Source organism: Lagopus leucura, unplaced genomic scaffold (genome assembly GCF_019238085.1).
Source record: "Lagopus leucura isolate 7727_CA_CO unplaced genomic scaffold, USGS_WTPT01 Super-Scaffold_100030, whole genome shotgun sequence".
NCBI lineage: Eukaryota > Metazoa > Chordata > Aves > Galliformes > Phasianidae > Lagopus > Lagopus leucura.
In genome coordinates this window covers 1,163,894-1,187,202 of record NW_024962281.1, presented here as the reverse complement: position 1 = coordinate 1,187,202, position 23,309 = coordinate 1,163,894, and the positions used below count along the sequence as shown (strand labels likewise).

At 49.0% G+C, this 23,309-nt stretch overlaps 2 protein-coding genes across 6 annotated transcripts in view; one reads left to right on the top strand and one right to left on the bottom strand.

Moving 5' to 3' along the window:
• The window catches only part of SHROOM1 (shroom family member 1), a 28,242-nt gene extending 11,033 nt beyond the window's left edge, over nucleotides 1–17,209 (bottom strand). Inside the window, exons 1-2 of one of the 5 annotated variants that reach the window (XM_042881622.1) lie at nucleotides 8,217–8,368; nucleotides 6,083–6,626 (exon numbers count right to left, since the gene is read on the bottom strand). The gene's annotated coding sequence lies outside the window, so the exon portion shown is untranslated. Of the gene's footprint in view, nucleotides 1–349; nucleotides 2,489–6,082; nucleotides 6,627–8,216; nucleotides 8,369–17,045 lie in introns of those variants that run through there. The other 4 variants (XM_042881623.1, XM_042881621.1, XM_042881624.1 and 1 more) reach the window with 4 other exon arrangements.
• A 2,832-nt stretch (nucleotides 17,210–20,041) lies between these two features.
• Nucleotides 20,042–22,975, top strand: GDF9 (growth differentiation factor 9). Its single transcript, XM_042881662.1, has 2 exons — nucleotides 20,042–20,651; nucleotides 21,669–22,975. The coding sequence occupies exons 1-2, from the start codon at nucleotides 20,228–20,230 to the stop codon at nucleotides 22,616–22,618; spliced, it is 1,374 nt and encodes a 457-aa protein (XP_042737596.1). The 5' UTR covers nucleotides 20,042–20,227; the 3' UTR covers nucleotides 22,619–22,975.
• The last annotated feature ends 334 nt before the right edge of the window (nucleotides 22,976–23,309 follow it).

The following is a 23,309-nucleotide window of genomic DNA, read 5'->3' as shown; positions in this document are numbered from 1 at the left end:
GGAGGTTTTGCAAACACAGTGCTGCAATTACAACTCGCAGAGTGCACCTGACCCTGCCAGCATCTCTGTTCAGTATTTCTGTTCAGAAGCTCTCATACAGAACATGTGGACAGTAGCGCAGGGATTAGCCCAGAAGAACGATCAAATGGGAAGAAATCATGATGACCATCAGCCCTATTAGGCCCCCAGAGCCCTGCTCCTCTGAGCCTTCCATTGCTTCTCAGGGGAGCGAGAACCAAACGAACAGGATGTAAATGATGCCCTGTTGAAGTGAACTTCCATGCCATGTCAATCCATACTTAAAAATACCTATCCTGGAAAACCCTTCCCAGAGCCTTACAGCACGTACCTTGAGGAGACCAGTGGTACCTGGGAGAGGGGTTCTGTGGTCAGTAACAAATCACAGTTTTCAAACAACAGGCAAATGCTTTTATGCCTGATGTTAGGACCTGCCCTGCCAACATTCCAGAGGCACCAGAATAAAGTTCACATGCAACAAATACAGAACTCTTGTGGAGTCGAGAAAGCAGCCCATGTTCATTAGCAGCACTTGACATTTACTCTGAGTCTTACACAACACACACAGGTTTACTCTGAGAAACAGGATCTCTGCAGGCAGCCATGTAAGGGGCACCAGCAGGCTGCAGGAGGTGGCCATGCTGTGTGTGACCCCCCCAGCTGCTTCTGCAGCTTCACACCCCTCTGATGTGCACGCAGGTGGTACAAATCCCAATGGAAACCCAACCTGGTGAGCCTGACAGGCCACAGGCAGTGGCTGCGTTTAGGAGCTCCCATTTAGATCAGCTGTAAGGATCAATTAGTTATTAAAAGAAGGCAAACAAATAAACAGCTCCAAGAGCCCTCAGAAATGAGCTCCTCCATAGCGATGCTCCTCCTGGAGAAAGGCAAATGGTTTCCAGATCCTACTGCAGTTCTGCACGTCTGTCTTCATCACAGAGGTTGGACTCAGATTTCCATCCTCTGTTCCTGACAGCACACAGAGCAGGGGGCCTCACAGGGCTGGCAGACAGACAGATCCCAGGGCTGATGCTGCTGTTTAATCAAAAAACACCACATTCCTGCCCTGTTTCAAAGACGGTCATGGTATCATTCATCTTCCACCAAAGGAAGAGATGGATGGAAGCCAAAACACACCAGTTAATCTATAAAGAGAACTTGGACTTGTGGGGCACAGTAAATAAATTAACGAGTTTCTGAGAAATGAAAGGAGCGTAACGCCACAAGGTTGGAATTTCTGCTGTGTTCTTCCAGAAATTGCAGTCAGAAATTGACCCGAGGACACACTGTGAGGTTCCCTCTCCCTTTTCTAACATCATCTAACATGCAGCTGTGTATTAGTCTCTCCTTGGTAAAGGGGTGACACAACAAACATCAACAGCTGCTGCTGAAGTTCCCCATCCGTTTCATCACAACACGTTGAAGAATTTCAAGAAATAAAAACCTCAGAAATCTGGTGAAACAAAAACTGGAGGTTTCCTGAAGCCACAGAAGGGGAAAAGCAGATGAGAGAGCGGTGGTGCTGGCACAGAGCATAGTCAGACTGCACCACCTGTGCTGTTACCCCAGGTTGCCCACATCACCTGCAGAGCAGACGGCCTCAGAACAGCACCATCCTCAGCCATGTGCTCCCATGCAGTTCTGTGAGCTCCAGCACACCCGGAGCTGCCCAGGATGAAGCCCTGTGGGAACCACAAGAGAACCATGAGGCAGATTCCCCCATCATTCTGATCTTCGTTTTCTAGTCAAAATTGTGTTCCAGTGGAACTTCTCCAGGCAGCTCTTTCACATCCTGACCACTGCTAACAGGCCGAGCCAAGTCTTTGTCTGGGACGTGCTGGCACGGTCCCATGGAAGTCATGGTGCTACCCTGATTTACAACATGACTTTGGCACTCACTTTCCACAGCTATGTGTAGAATTTAAACAACAGTCGTGCTTTGGTTTTATGTACATCGGTGAAAGAGCTCTTGTGGTTTCCTATGCCAGTGTTTCCCAAGATGTCTTTCCCCCATTATTTCAGGCTACCCCTGCTTGTCACTTACAGTGAAGTCAGCAACAAAACCAATTTATGTCTCAAGCTTATATGGCACCATAAATAACAGGAAATATACAACTTCAGCTCCTTTGAAGGGGAAGGTAAGACCATCTGAGCTGGAAAAAGCAGCAGCCACCACTGACCCACTGTTTGCAGGAGGACATGGAGGCTCACAGGACGTCATGGGACGTTCCTTCCCTCGCTGCTGTCTCTCCTGCTCCCTCATGAAGCTGCCTGCAGCCTTTCCTCCTGGTAGCCAAGTGCCAGATAAGCAGGAGAATTTTTTCTCCACTGCAGTGCCCTCTGCTCCCACTCTTGCCATGGCTCTGATTTCCTTTAAGTGCAAGCCTACAATTGCACATCTTCAAAGTAACAGAAAAGTAGTAAGAGCTGAAGTTATCTGCTGTTCTCCAGCAGTCTCTACTAAAATTTAAATAGTGTGATAATGAAACACATCTAGAGAGAAAACCTATTGCTGCATTTGTCATCCTATTTGGAAAGGCATTGCTTAAACTCTGGCAGAAAAAAAAAAATCATTGATCTCAGTGTGTAAATAAGCACATAAAAGCTGCCGTTCTCCCTCCACAAGAGCAAGAATTTTCTTAAAACCCAACTGACACAACCAGTGGTGCTGCTGTTCTCTCAGCTGGTGTAGCACACCCTCCATGGAGCTGCCTCTGGCTCTCAGAATGCCCTGGCAAATCTGTACCACAGTGGGTTCGTGGGTTCCAGATTAGCTCACTGTATTTTCACTGTAAGCCCCCAGAAGCAAAAAGAAAAAAAAAAGTTGAATTAAAAGTATATTTGAACAAAGGAGACTGCAAGGTGAAGGGAGGTGTGTTAACAGCACGTCATTCCAGGTGCCCAAGGAAGAACTAAGCCCACTAACAACTGCTAAGGGCCGGACAGAAGCGTTCTTTCTAAAAACTCTGAACAAAAATTAAAAAGTTTATTTCACTTCTTTCTTATGTTTACTCCCGTTCTGCCCAGGAAACTGCACACGGAGCACAGCCCTCTATGCAAAGCAGTTTGCAAACACAAACGTACGGCCTGTGCTGCACACATCTGACAAAGTAATGCGGTGAACAAAAGCATGAAAACGAGCAGCAGGATCTCAGCAAGGACAGTGAGGAGCCCAGTGCTGCACAGCAGGCAGGTGGCCAAAGCAGAAGGCGGTGCAGACGTGCTCTGTGCCCAGGCTGGGCACTCTCTGGGCTCCAATAAAGCGTCTTAGATTTGTTCCAAGTTTCTGCCGTGACAGCGGACAAAAAGAACAGGAGTGGCACAGCCGTGCCAGCAGGTTCATGTTGCTGCTGTCCATGCTGTTGGTTTACTCAGCTTGACACAAGTGCTGTACGCTGAGATTCCTCCTTCAGACAAATGCTTACCAAGGCAGCCCCAGAGCATGCTGCGAGGCTGTGGTCCTGCTGATGGCCGTGGTGCTCGCAGGCTGCCAGCAGGACCCCATCGCACCAGGGGAAGGAGTTGTGTTGCACAACCCTGAGGTCTTTGCGACCAGCTGAACAGGTGAGAGCCTTGTGTCTCCAGCACGTGTGTTGTGTGCAGAGAAGAGTCAGCGACCTGCTGCGGTCAGTTAGCAACTTACTGCTCCTTTAAGGGCAAGCTTTCTTCTAGTTACAGCCTGTTCCTGTTTGACCTCGTTTAGATGACATCAGGTGCTGCTAATTAACCTGTAACTCATTTACAGGTACACACAGTGCCCCAACACAGTGCCACCCCCCTGCGTCTGACACAGAACTGTTTTCTGTGTCAAATCTCCATTAATCTCAGTAAGCCCTGGGGAGCAGAACCTCACACTGAATGCAGCCATGCAGGACCCTTGCTCACGTGTTCACTTCCGCTGAAGTTTACCAAGTTTACAGTTTACCAAGGCAATCTTTCCACCAGAGAAGCAGGAATGGCTACTTAATGAACACAAGCAGAGCTCAAACCTTCATTTGGGACTGACCTATCAGTGTCAGTGGATGAAAAATTATACCTGCACCACATTTTGGGAAATCCAAGAGGATTTCCTCTCCAAAGGATTCTGGAGATAAATGTGACATGCTGCAAAGAGGTCGGCCTGCACAAAACTTCATAGACCTATTTCTGTAAAATGGCCCCTTTTGAACAAACAGGTCTGTGGAAAGAAAGGTAAAAAAGCCCACAGCTTTTGATACAGATTAATCCATATCAAACTACAACATGCAACTGTTCTCCAAAGAACAAAAAGCAAACACTGTGACCAACCTCCCAGCGTTGTGCCATGTACGTGTTTGTGAATGACCTGCTTCTTATCAAAGGGTAAACACTTCGTGTAAATATTAGCCAAAATTCTTCAGATTCCAATCACTTGCACAGTCTTCAGCACCTGATCCAGCTGTTCTGCGGGCCACCTGATTTAATGGTTCCTGGCTCCACAGGCAGCACTGTGCAGCGGCTCCATGGGGGCTCCCGCAGCCCCATCCAGGACTTCCTGCACACAAACCCACGGGCACACCATGTGGATGACCCACACATTCCCACTGACTGCATCTCTGCTTTCCAGACGCATCACGTCTCAGCAGGAGCTGTTCCTCTGACCAGACTCTCTAATATCCAGCAATAGATGTCTGCAGTCTTCAGATTCTGCCACTTTCACACGACTGTCAGAAGGGTGATGGAAGGAGAAGGACGGCACAGCCACAAAAGCACAGCCCATCCTTGTGCCAGCAGCCCTACAAGCCTTTCCCAGCTTTCCTTTTTTCCAAATAGATGCATTGCCTTTCTTTTGCCCCTCTACTTTACAATACTGAACTTTCAACTTTAGGTTTCAAACTTGCCTTGTAGGAGAGCAGCATATGAAGGTACCACCTGCAACATTCTCATCAGCCAACTGGAAAACACATCTGCTAATGAGTGTTTTCGAAAGTACCACATTCCCCACCCAGTGCCATTCCCAGGGTTATCACACAGGCTGCTGCCTGGGGGCTGCTGGGGAGATCGTGCACCCAAACCAAACAAGGCTGCCTTACAGACATGCAGTGGGAAGAAAGACAAAGTGCTGGGCGTTAGTGAGACAGAGCTGAAATGGGATTGGGATGTGGCTGGTGCCTCTCAAGCGCACAGAAATAAACGTCACCACTGTTTGAGAAATGTGAGTGTTTCATGTAAAAGCCACAGACACAGACTTTTGGCTTTCTGGAGCCATGAGAAGTGTCCTGACTAATTCAGAAGGGGATGAAAACAATACATTTTGATACCCTCTGGGCTGGCACAGCCCTTCCCAGCACCGTCACTGTGGACAGGAACGTTTGCCACTCGAATCCCACTTGAATTTGGCTGACAGAAGACTGCAACCCAAATAAAATGCTTCTGGGCCCAAGAGCCAGGGTCTGATCTCTGACCAATGATTTAATGAGGAAGATCAGGTTTGGCAATTCTCCACAGCCCTGTGAGAGACCTTTTTTTGAGCATCCAACAGAGTCTGACCTTTTAATCGGAGCAGTCACCCGCCACATTCTTCTCCATTGTCCTCAATTCACTGACTTTCCTCATTCAGCCTCAAAAATGTATCCTGACTTCCATCATCCTTACTCCCTAATCTGCTGAACGCCAAACAGTTCTCTTGTCAGAAATCACTACTTCATCCCCAAAACACACCTTTCCAGACTTTCCCATTCCAGCTCTTCTTCCTTCATCACAATTTTCCTTCTTTTTTTAGCTTGATCAAGCTCACTTAATACCCAAAATGTGTTATCCAAGAACAGAAGGCAGAACACTGAACAGCACTAAACCAGAAGGTCTGATGACCTCATAATTTCAGAGAGAAGAAACGATTGTTGATTTTTACACGTGTGTATGGACCAGATCTTCTAACATCCAAGAAAACATAAAAGACAACTCGAATCAATTGCAAAGCTCTTGTTCCCTTCGCACTCATACTCTCCCAATAAGTTTAAAAGAATTAAGGCCATAGAACTACATTTTCTGCCCCTACTTGACTGAGTACAGAGAGACGACAAATCTTGAATACATGGGGACGCACTTGGAAGACTTTCTCCTTGATGGATAAGCAGTTCCAACACATTTTAGCAGACAGCCCAAACCAGCAGCACCCACAGATCAGAGCCAGCCGTCCCCAAACTTCCCCGAGAGCTCCAGGAGAGCTCCCATGCACTCAGACTTCAGGGAGGGTTGGCTGGCTAAGAAATGCTATGAAGTCATCTTCTGGACAGTGGTTTTCTGGCATATTCTTTCTTCTGTCCTCAGAAGCTTAATGGATGGCTCTGTCATTGCAACCCATGAGGCCCAGACCGAAAAAGTCTGCAATTTCAGTTTCTCTGTGCTGCAATTATGTTTTCCACAGACAAAGCTGTAAGGAGAGCAAGTGTGGATGCTCTGCTTCAACCAGTGTGACCCAGTGCTGGGCCAGGGGCAGTGCCCGCTCCCATCTTCTTGTTCTGACATAAGAACCAGAAGCCATTCCTTTCCAGCAGTCGCCTGTTCTCAGTCTCATTTATCCATGACTGTGGCTGCCGTTGGGCCGAGGGAGGCAGCAATGTAATCTCCAGTTGCAACAGAGCATTCCACTGGAAAAAACACCAAGTATATACAAGAAATATATTAGACCGGCCCATTTCTTTGGCAAGTGTTGCATTCAGGTATTTTCCCACATCTTTCATTTGGGCAAAGCTCATAGGTATTTATTCTTACTCACACTAAACGCTGTTATCACCACTTTCCATAACAACGAGGAACAAACCGAAGTGGAACTACACAGCAGTGTATGAGCACAAGTATAGTAGTGGGTTACAAGTTACTTGGGATCAAGGGCAGCAATTAACTGCTTGTGTGCCACTACAACCAGCTCTCAGACTACAAAACTGACAAGAAACAATGGAGAGAAAGGATCGGGGAAAGCATAAACAGAATTCATTCTGAGAACAAAGGCAGTAGGAGTCCCTTCAGGTATGGCCTTCTGCACTGAACCCATTCTGCAGAAACTTCCCCATCATGTTCCCTAACCAAGTGCCCACACCTTGCATCTCACCAGCAGCCCCATCACCCCAGCACTGCCCATGGCTCAGGATCATTAAGCACACTTGTACTGTGGTAACTATTTTCTAGGTAAAGCTGCCTCACCTCCTCCCTCCGCTCCCTCACACAGAGACAGACTTTACTCAGCAGAGAAACAGAACTTCACAGGGCTGAGCAGAGCTCTCGTGTTGGGCTGACGGCTCTGGAGCTGCTGTATCAGACTGTCCACAACTTGTCCCTTACTGAGAGGTTTTACTCCTGGTATAAATCCAGTTACTATGTTCCATTCCATGTTTAGCCAAGGAAAGCCTCATCTTTCCTACTCGGACATGCACAGGATAAGCCCTGGCAAGCCTCACATCATCATACATCCCTAAGGCTGCTCCAAACCCAGGTTAAACATTGCAAAATGTGGTTTTAATGTTTTCCAGGACACTTCCTGCTCCTTCATCTGCTTTGCTGCTGACTGCTGCAGAAAAAAATGCCTTTGGATGGGAGCAGATGGACTTTGGCAGCAGATGCTCTGGAAGCAACCAAGGGCAGAGTTAGCACTCGGTGAAAAGGATCCAGAGAAAGCACAACACTGACATTCCATGTTCCAGCATTGCCCTTCTTCTTCCTGCCAGATCCCATGAGCTCGTGTCTGGTGTGGGCATGCAGTGTGCCCACAGTCACCTTCCCTGCATGCAGCCAGCAGCTCGGTGTGCCCCGGCCAGCAGGCAGTGCTCCACACCCCGACTGCAGTGAGCTGCAGGGAGGCAGCACAGCACTGCTGGAGGGAACCTGCTGCCAAGGCACGGCCAGGTACATCTGACAGCACCCAAACCAGGTGACACCACATGGACTGCACAAAGCCACGTTCAGGTCCTCGCACCTGTGTCCTGCAGATGCTCTGCGACGTGCTACAAATGGTCACTGTGCAGGGGAAGAGAAATCTGCTTGTGCTGAGAGCCTGAGGATACTGAGAGCCCGAGGACACTGAGCAGACAGCACGAACACACTCCCTGCAGATCCAAGATCTGCCCGTAGGGTTTCGCAGAACCCTTCTCCTTCCCCAAACGCACGCATCCATCCATCAGTTAAGGAGCAATTAACGAGTTCAGCTGGAAAAGCGCCCAAGAGGTGGCTCTGCTGTCCCTTACCTGGACCGCCAAGTGCTGTGGTACCTCGGGGCTGCTGGGTGGCTCCGCACACATTGCAGGCTCTGTGGCCGCATCCACACGCAGCCCCACTGCCTCACCTGCAGAAATCGCCCTTTGGTTTATTACGTCCCATCGTGCAGAGCATTACAGTCACAGTGGAAAAGAAAGAAAAGCAAACAGCAGGCGCAGCTATTTCATTATCTCACCAGTCAATTATTAACAGCAGCCCGTTTTCTGCCCAGCCTTTGGGCCGTGGCTCCCACGTGGCTGGAATTGAAACATTCCATGCAGATGCTGCCGAGGCCACGGCAGGGCAAGCGCTGCCCACCCCAACCCAGCACCAGCTCTGCGCTGTGCCAGCAGGGCGACCACTCTGTGAGCACAGCCCGGCTCAGAGCAGCCCAGGAGCCACGAGATGCCACCGCTGCCAGCCTTCCCTAAAGAGCACTGCTTCCAGAGGATGAATTGAAAAAGGATGGCACAATAAACGCCAAGGCGGTTCAGGGAAACACTGAGGCTGTGTTTTAAGTGCTGCAGGTTTGTGATTTTTATTTTTATTTTTTAAAGCGCTTTTTCTCGTAAAAGCAGCACAGAAGACGCAGACTGAGGCTTTCATCTGCTTTGTGCGAGTGAAATAATTCAAGCCTCTGCAATAAATTCCTCCCTGCCTTCAAATCTATTTGCTGGAGCCTGATATTGCATTTATAACATCCTCATCTGGTGAGATGAATTCCGAATTGTTTCCAGCTGAGCTTAAAAAATAAGCCGATTTTATGCCACTATTTTTTCCTCAAACTAAGCTGCCAACTGGGCAATGTCACACAGGCAGCAGCTCTCCCATTTGTTCTCATGTATGGTCTCACAGGGGGAAAAAGGGGGAAATCTTCAGATTTCTACCAAAAATAAAATAAAATAAACCCAAACACCCTGTTTGCCATGGCTATGTTCGGTGGTGAGAAGCAGCTAATTGCTCTCCAGCAGGAGCAGGATCCAGGGTTCAACCCTCCATCTCTGTGCTCCAGCAGAGAACATGAGCTGCAGATCTGGTGATGGTGACTGAGAACAGAGAGCTGCTCCCAGCAAGTTACTGAGTAACCAGCTCCTGTTCAGTCACTGCCTGTAACAACATTTTCTGAAAGCAGTGACTCAGTATCTGAGGAAAGGAAGCCAGAAACAGGAGGTGAGGGGATGGCTTCAAGGGGTCTGAGCCATGGGGGAATACCTGCTGCACTGTGCAATGCCCAGCTGGAGGAAAAGCAGAGTGCCTCAGGCACTGATCCCTGCCTATGCCAGGCACTGCAAGGACAGCAACGTTCAGCAGCTAACCTGTTGGCTTCAGAAAGTTCAGTTCAGCTCCTGGATTTGCCAGAAATCTTTGCGAGCTTTGGCTCTTGTATCAGGAGAGCTGCTAAGCCCTCAGAAGGCACCAAGGTTGTGAAGGCAGCGAAACTTTTCCTGGATACAGCAGAGCCCACACTGATCACCCTGGACGAAAGTTTCACAGACACTGAAGTTCTATGAAATTCAAGCATCCTTAAAATGAAACGTGTTGGCAGGCATCTCCTGTGTGCAGGCTGGTGACAAGTAACGCTATTCTACCCACACTGCTGAGGGGATAAATCCATTAAGAAGCGAGGGACCCGCAGCCCTGACCCCTAAACCAGCACAACTCTTACTGGTAACTTAGAATAACGTGGTATTATGCATACAATAATCGCATTCACTAGTTAGTCCAAACCACAGATCACATGCCTCCTAATGCTCCTCCAAAATGACAGACCGGGCGCCCTGTAAAGAAGCTGTTAAGCTACAGACGCAGCCCACGATGGCATGCATCTCCCAGCAGGGCTGCCTGGAGGTGGGTGCTGCAGGGTCCAGGGCCAACAGGCACTGCAGCTCCTTCAGAGCCCACAGCTGTCACAGTAAATCCACGTTGTGCAAATATTAACTATGAACCCTTCTCCCAGCCTCCACACCAAATGCTGCAGGTTGGGCTGAACGCCCTTGGCCATGTCCCCACATCCTCCTCAATGTGATGAGAGCTCACAGCGATCGCATGATGTGCAGCAGGGAGACCCCAAAGGAGAGGGCTTACAGGTGCTCCTGGCAATAACACTGCAATGCATGGGAAAAAGACAGAGAGCTCCCTCCTGTGCCATGCAGCCACGCACACAACAGCTGCTCCTCCAGCACCAGCAGGGAGTAACTGCACCCCTGGGAGATCATCACACCACAAGAAAGCACCCTAAGGTTTGTTATCCACAAACTTCCATGGTAGTAACAACAAATGGTCAGGAGTAAAGACCATTAAAGGGTTTTGTAAATACAACTGAGCTGAGATTCATTTTATTTGTCCTTGGGTTCCTGAACATTTACAGTGTCTTTCCAAACTCTTCTGTCAGAAATGGTGACACAGTGCATTTCTGAACTGGAAGCTGAGACACCTGGAAGCCCCTGGACTGACACAGCCTGTGTCCTCAGAGATGCATCTGATCTCGTAACATTCAGGGCACAGAGCTCAGCAGTGGCCATCAGTACAGCCCCCCACTGCTGCTCTGCCACAGGCACAGCACAAAAGTGCTTAGAAGCAGAAAAGCAGAAATCCATCTCTGGGACCAACCCTCACCTCTGAATACTGCTGTACAGAGCTTCTGCCTCAGGTTCCCACTGCTGGGGTGAGTTCTGCACATGCATGCAGCTCCTGAATACACTGAGCTGTATTTCTGGTTAAAATGCACAAAACAGCTGCAGCCAACAAAGAAGGCCGCTGCCAGCTCACCTTAACAGCACCTGATGCTCTGCCACTCTCTTCTAGCACAAACCATGTAGCACCAACACCAACAAAGCAGCAGTGCTGCTGTAAGCCCATGCTGCTGCTGGAGGCCCCAAACCGTTGCACCACAGGTCAGAAAGCAAAACCCAGAGGGAGTGTTTGTTTGTGCAAACACAAACAGCAAATGCTACCCATAAAGCTGCAATCCACCCAGAGGGCTGTTACCTCTCAATGTTATTTTCATTACTTGGCATCAGCTGGGTTACAGATGGCTGCTCAGGTTTACCAGCTTCAAAAACTAGGTCAGTGGTAGCAGAAATAGGAAGAAAAACGTAACAATCTCAGGCTTTACCAACCCAAACCATCCGAATAACAGCGGCCTAACAGAGAAAATAATTTCCCTGAGAGTCCTCATTAACCTCAGGCCTGGCAGCTGCACTGCTGAGCGATCAGAGCAGTATGTGGGGCACAGGACTGGAGCATCGCTACAGATGCACACTCAGTGCCTTTTACCATCACCCAGTAATTCCTGCAGGAGTTAATCCTGCTGTGTAACCTTACAGCAAACACAGTCAGTGGCTCTCCAGCATTTCCTAAGATGTACTTAATTTTTTGTTAGCAGGTTATAGGCAAAAGGCAATATAATGGCACTACTGCTGCTCTAATTCATACAGACGTGCCTTGGACCAAAGACCAATGCCCCTTCATTTCTCCAGTCCCCAATTTCATACAAAGCATTCTGCAGCCAAAGCCACTCAGGGAGGCTTCCCCTGCCCTTGCTCCCATGGAGATGGTTTCCCAATCCCAGCAGTATGGGCAGTTTCAGCACACAGGGCTTCCAGCTGCAGTGTGGAGCAGAAGCAAACAGCTGAGTGCCAAGGAAAAGCAGGCACCAATGCCAGCAGTTACCTGAAATGTTGGTATTGCTGCCAAAGGCTTTGCATTGTGAAAGCACAGCCATGCTTACAGCAACAGAAACCTCTGCTGCAGGTTTTGACCGGGTCAGGTTATGGGATTTGTTCCCAGAAAATATGTAATTGTGGGTCTTTAGGTCAGAGCAATCAAATCATATTTGAAGGCCTGATTAGAAAAATAAAACCATGTTTAGCTGAACAAGTTTCCCAACTGAAAGCACGTTGTAAGCGCGTTTAAGTGCTAAAACTTCAGAGCCTAAGCTCTTTGAACCCACAGAAGAATTCTTGGGGAACACCAAACATTGTATCACACAACACAGTGACAGTTTAGTGTCTTAATCCAAGGGCTTCAGCAGCCTGGATAGGCATACAACGGGCTCAATGCCACTGTTTAGTGCAGTTTCTTAAACTAAGTGAACTTCATCGGGTACAGCTCATGCACTGCCAGAGACCCATGGGCCAACTGCTCCAGTCACTGAAGTGCAAACTGTACCAATGGAAATAGCAGGCATGGAGGCACCTTGCTGCTGCTGGGGGCTGGATTGAAGAAGATAGCCTTTAGCATCCCCTACAGCAAAATACATTCAGTTTTCCATGACATTTATGACCTCTTCCTAACGTCTAAGCCTCATTTTAATAAGATCGTACTAAACACAGTAAACATCTATTGAATAATCCGTATGTTTTACCTTTTTGTTTTACCTTTTTTAACCCAGCATATCCCATGCAAATATCTCAATAGCTTTATTTGTACAGAGAAGCAATGGATAAGGGAGCTCTTGCACAATTAAAGGTACTGGGAGAAGAGGACAGAACCTCTAGAGCCACACTGGACCTTTCCCCACCATGGCTGCAGCTTGTGCAATTCCAGCAGATCTCACACTGCAGTCACTCCCTCGGTGTGCTGCTGCTGGGAGGGGAGATACCATCCTCAGCCCTGCTGTTCCCATGTCCTCTGTGCCATCCCCAGCACCAGCCCATCCCTCCCAGAAGCAGCTCTAGTGTGCACCGGGTTCTGCACTGGGCTGAATTGGTTTGCTCATTTAACAGAAGCTGCTCAGGAACTGATTTGGGATTGTTGCTGGTTTATTGAGCTGGATCAGCTCAGGGTGGCACAAACGTCAGAGTCAGCGCAAGCAGGGAGCAAAGAAGAGTGCACTACTGGGTCAGAGCAGCACTGAGCAGCAGAACCAAGCAGAAACACACCCCGAGACAACTGCAGCAGCAGCAGCACTGCTGAGCTCCCTTCTGCACCACCGCAGCCTGGTGCTGAGCAGCCCAATTCCTGCAGCTCTTCCTCTGATCTGTGGCCACGTGTGCTATCAGCAGAGGGCAGACCCTCCCCGTGGGTACCAAAGGTACCAACCTGTGCCCAGCACAGGCAGCCACAGCCCTGCTGCACGGCCACCTCGGCTCTGGTGCTGTAAAACCCTGAGCTCCACAGGCCGGCCAAGTGGAAGGGTGTTCGAACAAGCAGTGGGACATTTCTGTCCAACAAAAGCATCGCCGCTCACAAGTTCTATGCTTTCTTTTTTTCCAGAGGTAATTATTGAGCCAGAATGTAAATGAAGCTTGTCACTGCATTTAAAGGAACGCTCGGGGATCGCACAGTGGCAGCAGTGAGGAGCAGCACAGGATGCTGCTCCACCACTTCCCAGGCAACCGAGGCCCATTTGTTTCTCTCTCAGGCACCGCAGAATGCGAGAGAAGTAAACAGAGAAGGACAGCAGGGTTCCCCTGGGACAGGGGCCCGTGTGAGCAGCTCCCCAGCTGCTGCCTGCTCTGTGGTCAGGACAGGTTCCTCCCCTGCACTTAGAGAAATGAAGAAGTGAGGGGCTGGGGGACATCAGTACAGTCAGAGGGCAGATGCAGGCACTGCTTTCTCTCACAACACTCTAAAACAATGGTGTCTTTGTTATGGGGAGGCTAAATAAATAATGCAGCCATCAGATGACATAAGGAAAAGGAGCAATACCCGACTGAGTTCCAAATACAGGCTGGTGCAGCTCTGCCACCGTCGCAAGTAAATAAACAGCAGTGCGAGCTGGCAGCTTGCTGTTCTTTAAGGCAAAAAGTGCCCAGAGTTGATAGGAAGACATGACATGAAGATCCTTGGGTATTAATACAGTTCAGCTCTGGATGACAACTGGTAACGTATTTCTTTTCCATATGCGTTCATCTACTGCACTGGAGTCGATGAGCACATGAACCCAGCAGGAGTGAAACCAATGGCTCTTGAATGCAGCTTTTGAAGAAAATCCATCCATCATGCAAGGCAACTCGAGCACATTTCAAGAAGTAGAATTGCTGTTATTCTAACAACCAAACTCTAAAAAGAGTATCAGAGGTCTCCAAACAGACATCGCATCACATCACATCACTAGAGATGTGACACAGAGCTTTGCTTGCAGGCCGTCCACAGCTCCCAGAGCCATCCCTGGAATTCCCCTTAGAAGCACAGCACCACCCCCAGCTGCTGACAACACAGCAGCCCTCAGCTGTGCTCCATCTCTGTGTCACCACCATCATGTGTGGGTGGAGCGAAGGGCTCTGCTCACACAGGGAAGAGGAGAAGCAGTGCAAAGTGGAACACAGCAGAATAGGAGAGCACTGAGAGCAGAGCAGCAGGGCAGGGAAACAGCAGAAAAGGTCATCACAGCAAGGAAGCTTAAAAGAAGCGTGAGCAGAGGGGGAAATAGATCAACAGGAGTGCTGTTCTGGAAGAGAATGGAGAGGAAGACAAAGATCATATGGAAACTAGAAGAGCCTAACTTGGCTGGGCAAAGAGATCAGCACTTGGAACCAAGAAAGTGACCATATCTCTTGCTGACAAGTCCATAGCTTTTAACAGTCATAGTGACTTACAGTTGCTTGTTTACACTGATTATTTACATTCATTCACTTTACATTTATCCCATATTTCATTCGCTGCACAAAGAGTCTCAGAGCTCAAGCGCTGCGCTGCCATAGCACTGCACGCCCTGACAGCGAGTCCAGGCACTGCCATCATCTGCACATCAAAAAGCCACAAATAGCTCGTTCTCAAACACAAAGCCTACACCCACACATACACAGAATAGAAAATGTAAATCCTGTATCACTTGTGGTAACGCACAGGACTGGATTTGGGTGTGATTTTCTCATTGCCCAACCTCCACTCCGTGCACAGCCAGAGGAACCTGAGGTTACCAGACGCCTCCAGGAGTGGTGCAACCAACTTCACCCCCAGCTCAGCCCATTCATTCTGACTCCCCACAGTATTCAGTGCCTGAACCCTCAGCCTCTCTAAGCCACAGAATCATCACTCTCCTGATAGCAAAGAATCTTCTAGGAAATGTTCCTGTCATGAAATATTTGAACACATTTGTTCACTTTTGAAAACGTACAAAATTAACATGAAGTTCCATTAAGCTCAGCTGGATCTCCAGGTCTGCCACACGCCTGCAGAAATGGTGAGCTGATGTCACAAAAGCAGATGATGAAGAGGAAGGTGACAGAAACTGGAATGTGTTTAAGGACTGAGCTAAGTGTATGAGACTTGGCACCATATTTCTAACACAGTCTTTCCTTTGCAAATAACTTCTAAAGAAATTAAAACTTGCTTTTAATAACTAAGGTTAGGAAAACATCACAAACAAAAAGGAACTAACTGCAATTAGCTCCTTTTTCCCCTCCTCGTTGCTTTTAGCTGTCTGCATGAAAATCATCCATGCCTATAATTATGTTTAAAGAACATTCACTGAACTCCTGCTCCATTTGTGTCCGCCCCACCCCTCCCAGCCCCACTCCCACCCTCCCAGCTCTGCCAGGTCCTGGCACACAGTCAGTGGCAGAGCCCACAGTTCCAGTGTGGCCGATGCCCACCAGGAGCCCACAGTGGCAGTCGAGCTCTGCACCTGAAGGCATGGGCTGGAGGCAGCTGGGTCATTTGTCCCTTGGGATGAGCCCAGCGTCAGCCCAGCCATGGCTGGGAGCTGCTGGAGATTCCAGCAGGATAAAGACAATCCTCAGACATTTAAGGTGTGCATTTCTTGGTGATTATTAATTGGCCAGACTTGGGAGGCTCTTCAGAAGGAAGAACAAAAGTGCATCCCTAATGCAAATCCATGCAAAACAAAAATTAGTTCCTTTCTCCAAAGCATGGGAAATGCAGCTGTTCAGCGACAGCTCAGAACTACTGAAAATAGGGAAGACAGCATTTTATGCTCTAAGATCATCGTTAGGGACACGGGGTTTGTTCTACTCACGTTGTCCCAAAAACCCAGACCGAGCAAACAGCCACAGTGCAAATTATCAGCTGAAACAAACTCCAGCAAAGTCAGAACAAGGCAGCAAGCAGGTTCAACTCCAAAGCTGACTTTGCTGTTCAAAGAACAGGAGGGTTCAACTCTGAAACACAGCAGTATGGCAGCACAGCAGCAGGGCAGCACTCCCACATCCCCAGCCCTGCGTGTGCACAGACTCGCAGCTCAGCACCAAACCCAGCAGACAAGAGGCAGCATCAGAGCGCACAAAACCTCCCAGGTGGATTCATAAGAAAATCATTTGCATCTGCTCTCACCAAACAAACCACTGGAAAGTCTCCTGGGATTTTCTCCCCCTCCCCTGCAAACAGCTCTCCTTCCCAGCCACACCTCTGCCCGATTTCTTCACCTTGGATTTCTGTTTTTCAGCTGTATGCTCAGGTCGGTTCACAAGTTTTAACTGTAACGTTTTCCCATAGACTTTCACTCCGAAGCACACACTGCTAAGAGATACTTCACAAACGCAACACTTCCGAACATCGTACAGCACGGCGCTCGGGAGTTCAGCTCGGAATTGCTCAGCTCACAGCAGTGCAGTGCATTCGCTCTGCTCCATCCCGGCGCTCAACAGACCTGTGCTGCTTAAAGGAGACCCCCCAATGCCCGGCCCGGGACGTCCGCAGGAATTAGCGATGCAGCTCAGGCCGTGACCACAAAGATTTGAAAGCCTCCTGCTGAGGACGGCACAAATAAGCCACGTTGGTGCACAGCAGAGCCGCCTTAGCCGTGTAACGCCACTTATTCTAATCTACAAAAGGGCTCTTTTCGCCGCGGAGGTAACATCACATAGATAACAATCATCTTTAAGACCATTTTAGCAGCCAACAGGACAGCGTACCTTTAGCGTTGGACAGATGAGAGCCCCTTTCCAGCTGGGACCGCTTCAGGCAGGAAGGAGTCAGCGCCCTGCGCTGCCAGCATCGGCTGCCCGCAGGAATCCACACGGCAGCCCTCGAAAGCGCTCCTTCAGAACTTCCCCGAGCACCTCAGGGCTCACCGGCCCTCCTCCAATCGCTGCATGAGCGATCCCTCCCCCTCCTCCCTTCCCAAACCCATCCACCTCCGTCAGTCCCAAATCACTTTCAGATGGGTAACGCGCTCTCAGCGCTCGGACCCGAGCAGCGCAATTCACGGAGCGGAGCCGGAGCGGATCCCGCTCAGCTCAACGCCCGCAGCGCTGCGAGCGCCCGGCCGCGGGGAGGCACGGAGGAGGGGTCAGGGGAGGCAGCTGGGAGCGGGAGCTGCTGGGCCGAAAGGAAGAGAGCCTCCCACATACAACACACACATACAACACACCACACACACACACACACATACGGACACGGGGAAAGAGCGGAGCGGCTGCCTCGAAGTCGTGGGAACGGGCAGCGCTGGGCAGAGTAACGGCGTGGGTTCCCTTCCGCGGAGTTCCGAGCTGCCCCGATGGGCTGCCTTACAATTCAGAGCTTTTCTCGCTGGGGGTCACATAAGGACACGCGTGGCAGCCCAACAAAACCAACAATTTCCTACCTTATAGCCATGACCCGGTCGCAATGATTGCCGGCTGCTAGAATGGCTGGAATTGCTGTTTCATTGAAAAACGATTTGAAAAATCTGAAAAACCTCACATGTGGGTGCTGTTATTTACCTGGCCCCTCTGCTGCCCCTGGCCAGGTGACAGCAGCAGGATCACTGCTGTCTGGTGATGCTTGCAAGTCCCTTCCAATGAACCGATCTGAGGAAGTGGCAGATCTCAGCTCTGCAGCACACAGAGACAGGAGGAGGAATGCCAAGCATCAGCCCCCATCTCCTGGCTTGTCAGTTTATTTGGGTTTTTATCCTTCCCGTTTCTAAAGAAAAAGTAAAATAGAAAGGGAGAAGGACTTCTGCAAACCTATTTCTGTGTTTATTAGGAGTGCTTTGGTTTGTTTTTAATGACTCTAACCCAAATCGTGCACCTGATGACAGCACTGCATGGTATCACTGTACAGAGAAACCACACTAACAGCAGCATCCCAACCAGCACAGCAAAGCCAGCACCTCACCTCCTACCTTCCTCTTTAACAAAGGGCAGAGCCCAAGCTGCCTCCCAGCCTCAGATGGATTGAGCAGCAGGGGAACGAGCTCTCGTCATTCTTTTTTAATGAATATCTGATTACAACGGGGAGAGACCCAGCAGCTTCTGTGCTGTATTTGCTGAGCGGGTGAGGCTGAGTGCCGTGCTTGAACTCTGAATATCAACATTTATCACCTATCATCACATGGCTGATGGGAAACAACGCATGCATGAGTTGTAAACCAAGGTTTCAGTACAGAGGAGCTGTAAGTGAGCACTCCAAAGCACGTACCTTCACTGCAACAAAACTGACAAAGCCAAGCAGCCCCAGCAGCCCACGAGAGGAGCAGGGCCGGGCTCCATTCCAGCGACCAAAGGAGGGCTGCCCTGTGCCAGGAGGTTGTTTTCACTAAGGGTGAAGTACAGCTTTTCTCACACCGCTGCCTATTCAGTCACCAAACTCGTGTATTAAATGAACCAACTGACCGCCCTGCCAAGAACAGTTACTAATTCCAGGGGTACAAAGGGCCCACGGGGTCTCTCCTCAATGCTGTGCTACACGCTCAGCTTCCAGCACTGCTGGCAACGCATCCAAAGGAGCAGCAGAGCACTTCTGCAGCATGCCCTGCTCCTGGCATGGAGAAGTGCAGCTCATCTCAGCACTGCACGCAGCAAGCTTTGCACTCAGAGCAGGACACAGCTCCACAGCAGGCACTGAGCTCAGTTACAGTGTGCGTGCAGTTAGCTACGGATCTGCAGCGTTATTAAGGGACCTTACAGAGAGCACCTGGAGCTTCTTGTATTTCACAGCGCCCTGAATCAGCTCAGCAAGCCCAAGTGGAGCACTTTGTTGGGGCAGAACCAGCTGCACCTGCAATCAATGCTTTCTCTCTCTTGTGGAAGCATAGAAATGTCATTATCTAACACAGGGCAAAGCCACAAGTCTTCTTCTCTGCTGTATCAAAATTCAAAGACTGCTGTTTGTTTGTGATAGTACAAATATGGCACTTGGTGAAGAAAAAAGTTGTTGGAGAGCAGCTTAAATAGTCATGGAATGGCAGAAACCATCGTCACGTTTGTCTGACACTGACAGAGTGTCAATGGTTTACAAGCACAGGAGAGCAGCAGATCAGCTCGTCATATGTCACTGAAGGATGTACTTTTAAAATGAACCAACCTCATCCAAAGCTGCATTGTACAGATAGCCTTAGATCTGATGGAATCCCATGGTACCTTCCATCACAGTCAAAACAGCTTTAAGAGATCTAAGGAAAAAGGTTACGTTGTTTCACATCAGAGATTGTTATCTGAATTAACCTTCCACTGAAATGAAAGAATTCTGGAAGTAAATCAGGCATCCCCTGAACGAGCACTCCTTACTTAGAAGCCCTAAGATGTGAAAGCCAGATTACAGGTGGCACTTCCCTAGATTACCAATAGCACAGCTCTAATTAAAGGCACTTGGCATGAAAACATTTCCTTACACATTTCCTTATTAAATAAAACAAGAATCCATCCCTTTCAAATCCTGCAAGAAGAGCTTCTAAGCGCTCCGAGCACTCAGTGCTTCTCCAGATGGAGCCTTCGGGAGCATCTTATACACGTTGAGCGATGACAACCGGCGTTGTTGCTGCACTTTCTTTAAAACCTAGCCCACCAACACCGGAATCCCCGCGGCTGGCATCTCTTCTCCTGCCGGCTCCCCCTGCGGGCCGATCCACGAACAGCCACGTATCGCAGCTCAGCTGGCGGAGAAGTTGAACGCTGAGCAGCGGGGTTTGGAGGTGAGACGCTTCCACGTGCGAAGGCTCAGCCCGGCCGCACGCACACACGTGTGTTGCACAGCCAGCTGCGGAGCTTTGCCTTCGGTTTCTAATCGCAGAGAAATCTCACACAGCTGAAACGTATAAAAGGGCTCGTGCTCGGGGGGTTTTTTTCTTGAATGTCTTTGGGGGAGGCGTTGTTAGGCTGAGGCTCTGAAGAGCATGGCGGGTACCTGGAGGATCTGCGTTTGTTTCTATTGCTGCCTTCACTGGCTTTCTTGTAGCATCCAGTGCTCCCCCCGCTCCAGGGATCGTGCAGCGCCTGACAAACTCTCCGGGCTCCCGGGAGCTCCTGAGCTCAGCCAGCTCCACCCGCTGCTGCGGCTGCCCCACAGCGTGAGCCGAGGTTATGCCCTCCTGCCCCCCCTGCTCAAAGTGCTGACCGACCAGGGGCGTCAGAGCTGGGAAAGCGGGACCCCCAGGCTCCAGCCGGACTCCCGAGCCCTGCGGTACATGAAGCGGCTGTATAAGATGTATGCCACCAAGGAGGGGATCCCGAAAGCCCACAGGAGCCACCTCTATAACACTGTTCGACTTTTCACCCCGTGTTCCGAGTGCCAGCACCGCCACAGGGATCTGATTACAGGTAGGTGTGGAGCCGCCCAGCTCAGACTGCTGTAGGCGTTTTGGTTTTGAATAGGCAATCTCGTGCCAACGTATCCTAAATACAGCACCAGAAAGCAGTGGTCTGAATCTGAACCAACTTCCGAAAGTGAATTTTAAGGCTGCTGTTAAAATTTGTAACTTTAGATGAAAAATCATTCACATAAACCATATTGTAAGTTCATTAAGATCCATAGAGCCCTCATCTGACTCTAAATCCTTTGCTCTCTGTGAGTTTGGGGATCCCTTACTGCACTTGTGTGGTCACAAGGAACAATTTCTAACTCAGAGGGAAAGAGGCAGTACTGAGCAGTGAGAGAAGCACTGTGCTGAGCATTCAGCTCCACGCCTGGAGAGAGGGCCAGCACAGGGCTTCCCCAATCCCAGAATGAGATGGAAATCCCACTAAATACAAATAGCATCATGGGAAATGACAAGAACAGCGTATCATGCAGTAGGGGTGGATGAGACAGAAACATGCATTCAAAATAGCTTGGAAGCTGTCCTTTCTGCTTCGTAAGAGAAAAGCAAACTGACAAAAATGACTTTCTGCTTTGCTGTTAGTCAGAGTCACTGGCAGCTGTTGGTCAGCAATATGTGAGCAGGGAGAATAACTGCAGTTAATGCTAAAAACCTGAAGTTTTAAAGGGAACCTGGCGGCACACCTTTAAAACTGACACTATTTCATTTTATGGTTTTCTGTACAATTCAAAGCGTCTGGTTCCTCTTTCCCCTTCCCAGAACTGAAAGGACAACTGCCAATTTTGTGTGCTGCTCCTTACCTGCACACTAATGCCTCTTAAAAGCCTTGGGCCGCCTTGCTGTTGTTGGTAACGTTTGGTTCTGACCTAAGCAGACATTCCATATAACAAAAATACAGGCATCTAAATTGGTTTCTTCTGCTGCTTAATGATGTCCGATTATCTACTGTGCCGTAGCATTAATGTACAGGTGACAAATCAGGATGCACTAACTGCAAGATCTCTGTTTCCCTTCTCAGGAGACTTTCACTCGGTGGATTTGCTCTTCAACCTGGATCGTGTCACTGCTCTCGAGCACTTACTCAAGTCTGTCTTGCTCTACTCATTTGACACCTCGGTTCCCACTTCTTCCTTTACGTGCACGTGCCATTTGTCTGTGAAGGAGCATGACTTTTCTAGCCAAGTATGTCCCAGCGTTTCGCACTCCGTAGCGTTTAGCCTGCACTTTGAAGTTAGAAAGCGCAAGTGGGTTGAGATTGATGTGACTTCTTTTCTGCAGCCTCTCATTGCTACTAACAGGAGGAATATTCACATGGCTGTGAACTTCACTTGTCTTTTGGGTAACCCGCAACATAACACTGAACAGGATAATCTCATTAACATGGCTCTGGTCCCCCCTTCTCTCCTTCTTTACCTAAACGATACCAGTGAGCAAGCTTATCACAGGTGGAACTCACTCAGACACAGAAGGAAAAGCCCGGTGCGGCCCAAGCAGAGGAGCAGCCTGTTTGCTGCTGTGCCAGGTGGCGAAGGAAGAGAGAACACGCAGGGTAAAAGGGCATCTCGGCATCGAAGGGCAGAGAATCTGAAGGAAGCTCCAGCAACTCCGCCTCAAAATTTGAGTGAATATTTCAAACAATTTCTGTTTCCTCAGAACGAGTGTGAGCTCCACAGCTTCCGTTTAAGCTTCAGCCAACTGAAGTGGGACAAATGGATCATAGCGCCGCATCGGTACAGCCCTCAGTACTGCAAGGGCGACTGTCCCAGGGCGGTCGGGCACCGCTACGGCTCTCCCGTGCATACAATGGTGCAGAACATCATCTATGAGAAACTGGACTCCTCTGTTCCCAGGCCCTCCTGTGTTCCTGCTGAATACAGCCCTCTGAGCGTCCTGACCATAGAGCCCGATGGCTCCATAGTCTACAAGGAATACGAGGACATGATAGCTACTAAGTGCACTTGTCGGTAGTGGGTGTCCCCTCAGCTGCTTCACGCTTAGTTTGGGTGTTTTGCATTCTCCAAATACTTGTAGCATTTGTGTAATTCTAGCAGCTCTTTCAAACTGAATAGGATTTAGCGTGGGATAAGAGGGTGTTTATATAATAGCACTATTTTTGTAGCCACTCGGTCTCTCTAGAACGTGAAAATAAATGTAAATATCTTTTTATTGGAATAATCTTGCGTTTGAACAGAAGTGGTTTCAACTACCAGATGCCTATTTTAAGCTGTTTTGTTACAGATTTAATAATAAATAAAACAAATGCTTATCACTCGTATCACTTAAATTCAGTGTCTGCTGGTCTTCCTCTGTATAAAGAAATCCTTTGTAATGATGCTTCTGCTAAGCTTTTAAGGAAAGAGGAAAGGTTAATGTTAAAACTACCTTCTCAGTATTTCATTCTTTTTCCTTTCCAAATTTCCAATTCCCCCAGCACTTTTCTTGTTGTAGGAATGTTGCAGAAAATGCTTATTGGAGGCTGAGAACTCAAGCTAAGGGAACTTTGGCTGCAGCTCACACAAAGGACTGCTTTCGTAGGGATTTTTTAATAGAAGAATGCAGCTCTGCTTTGTGTGGTTTTTTTTTTTTTTTTTTTTTTTTTTTTTTTTTTCTCCAATAGCTAAGAATAGCTTTTCAAACAATTTGTGAATGCATTGTTGCA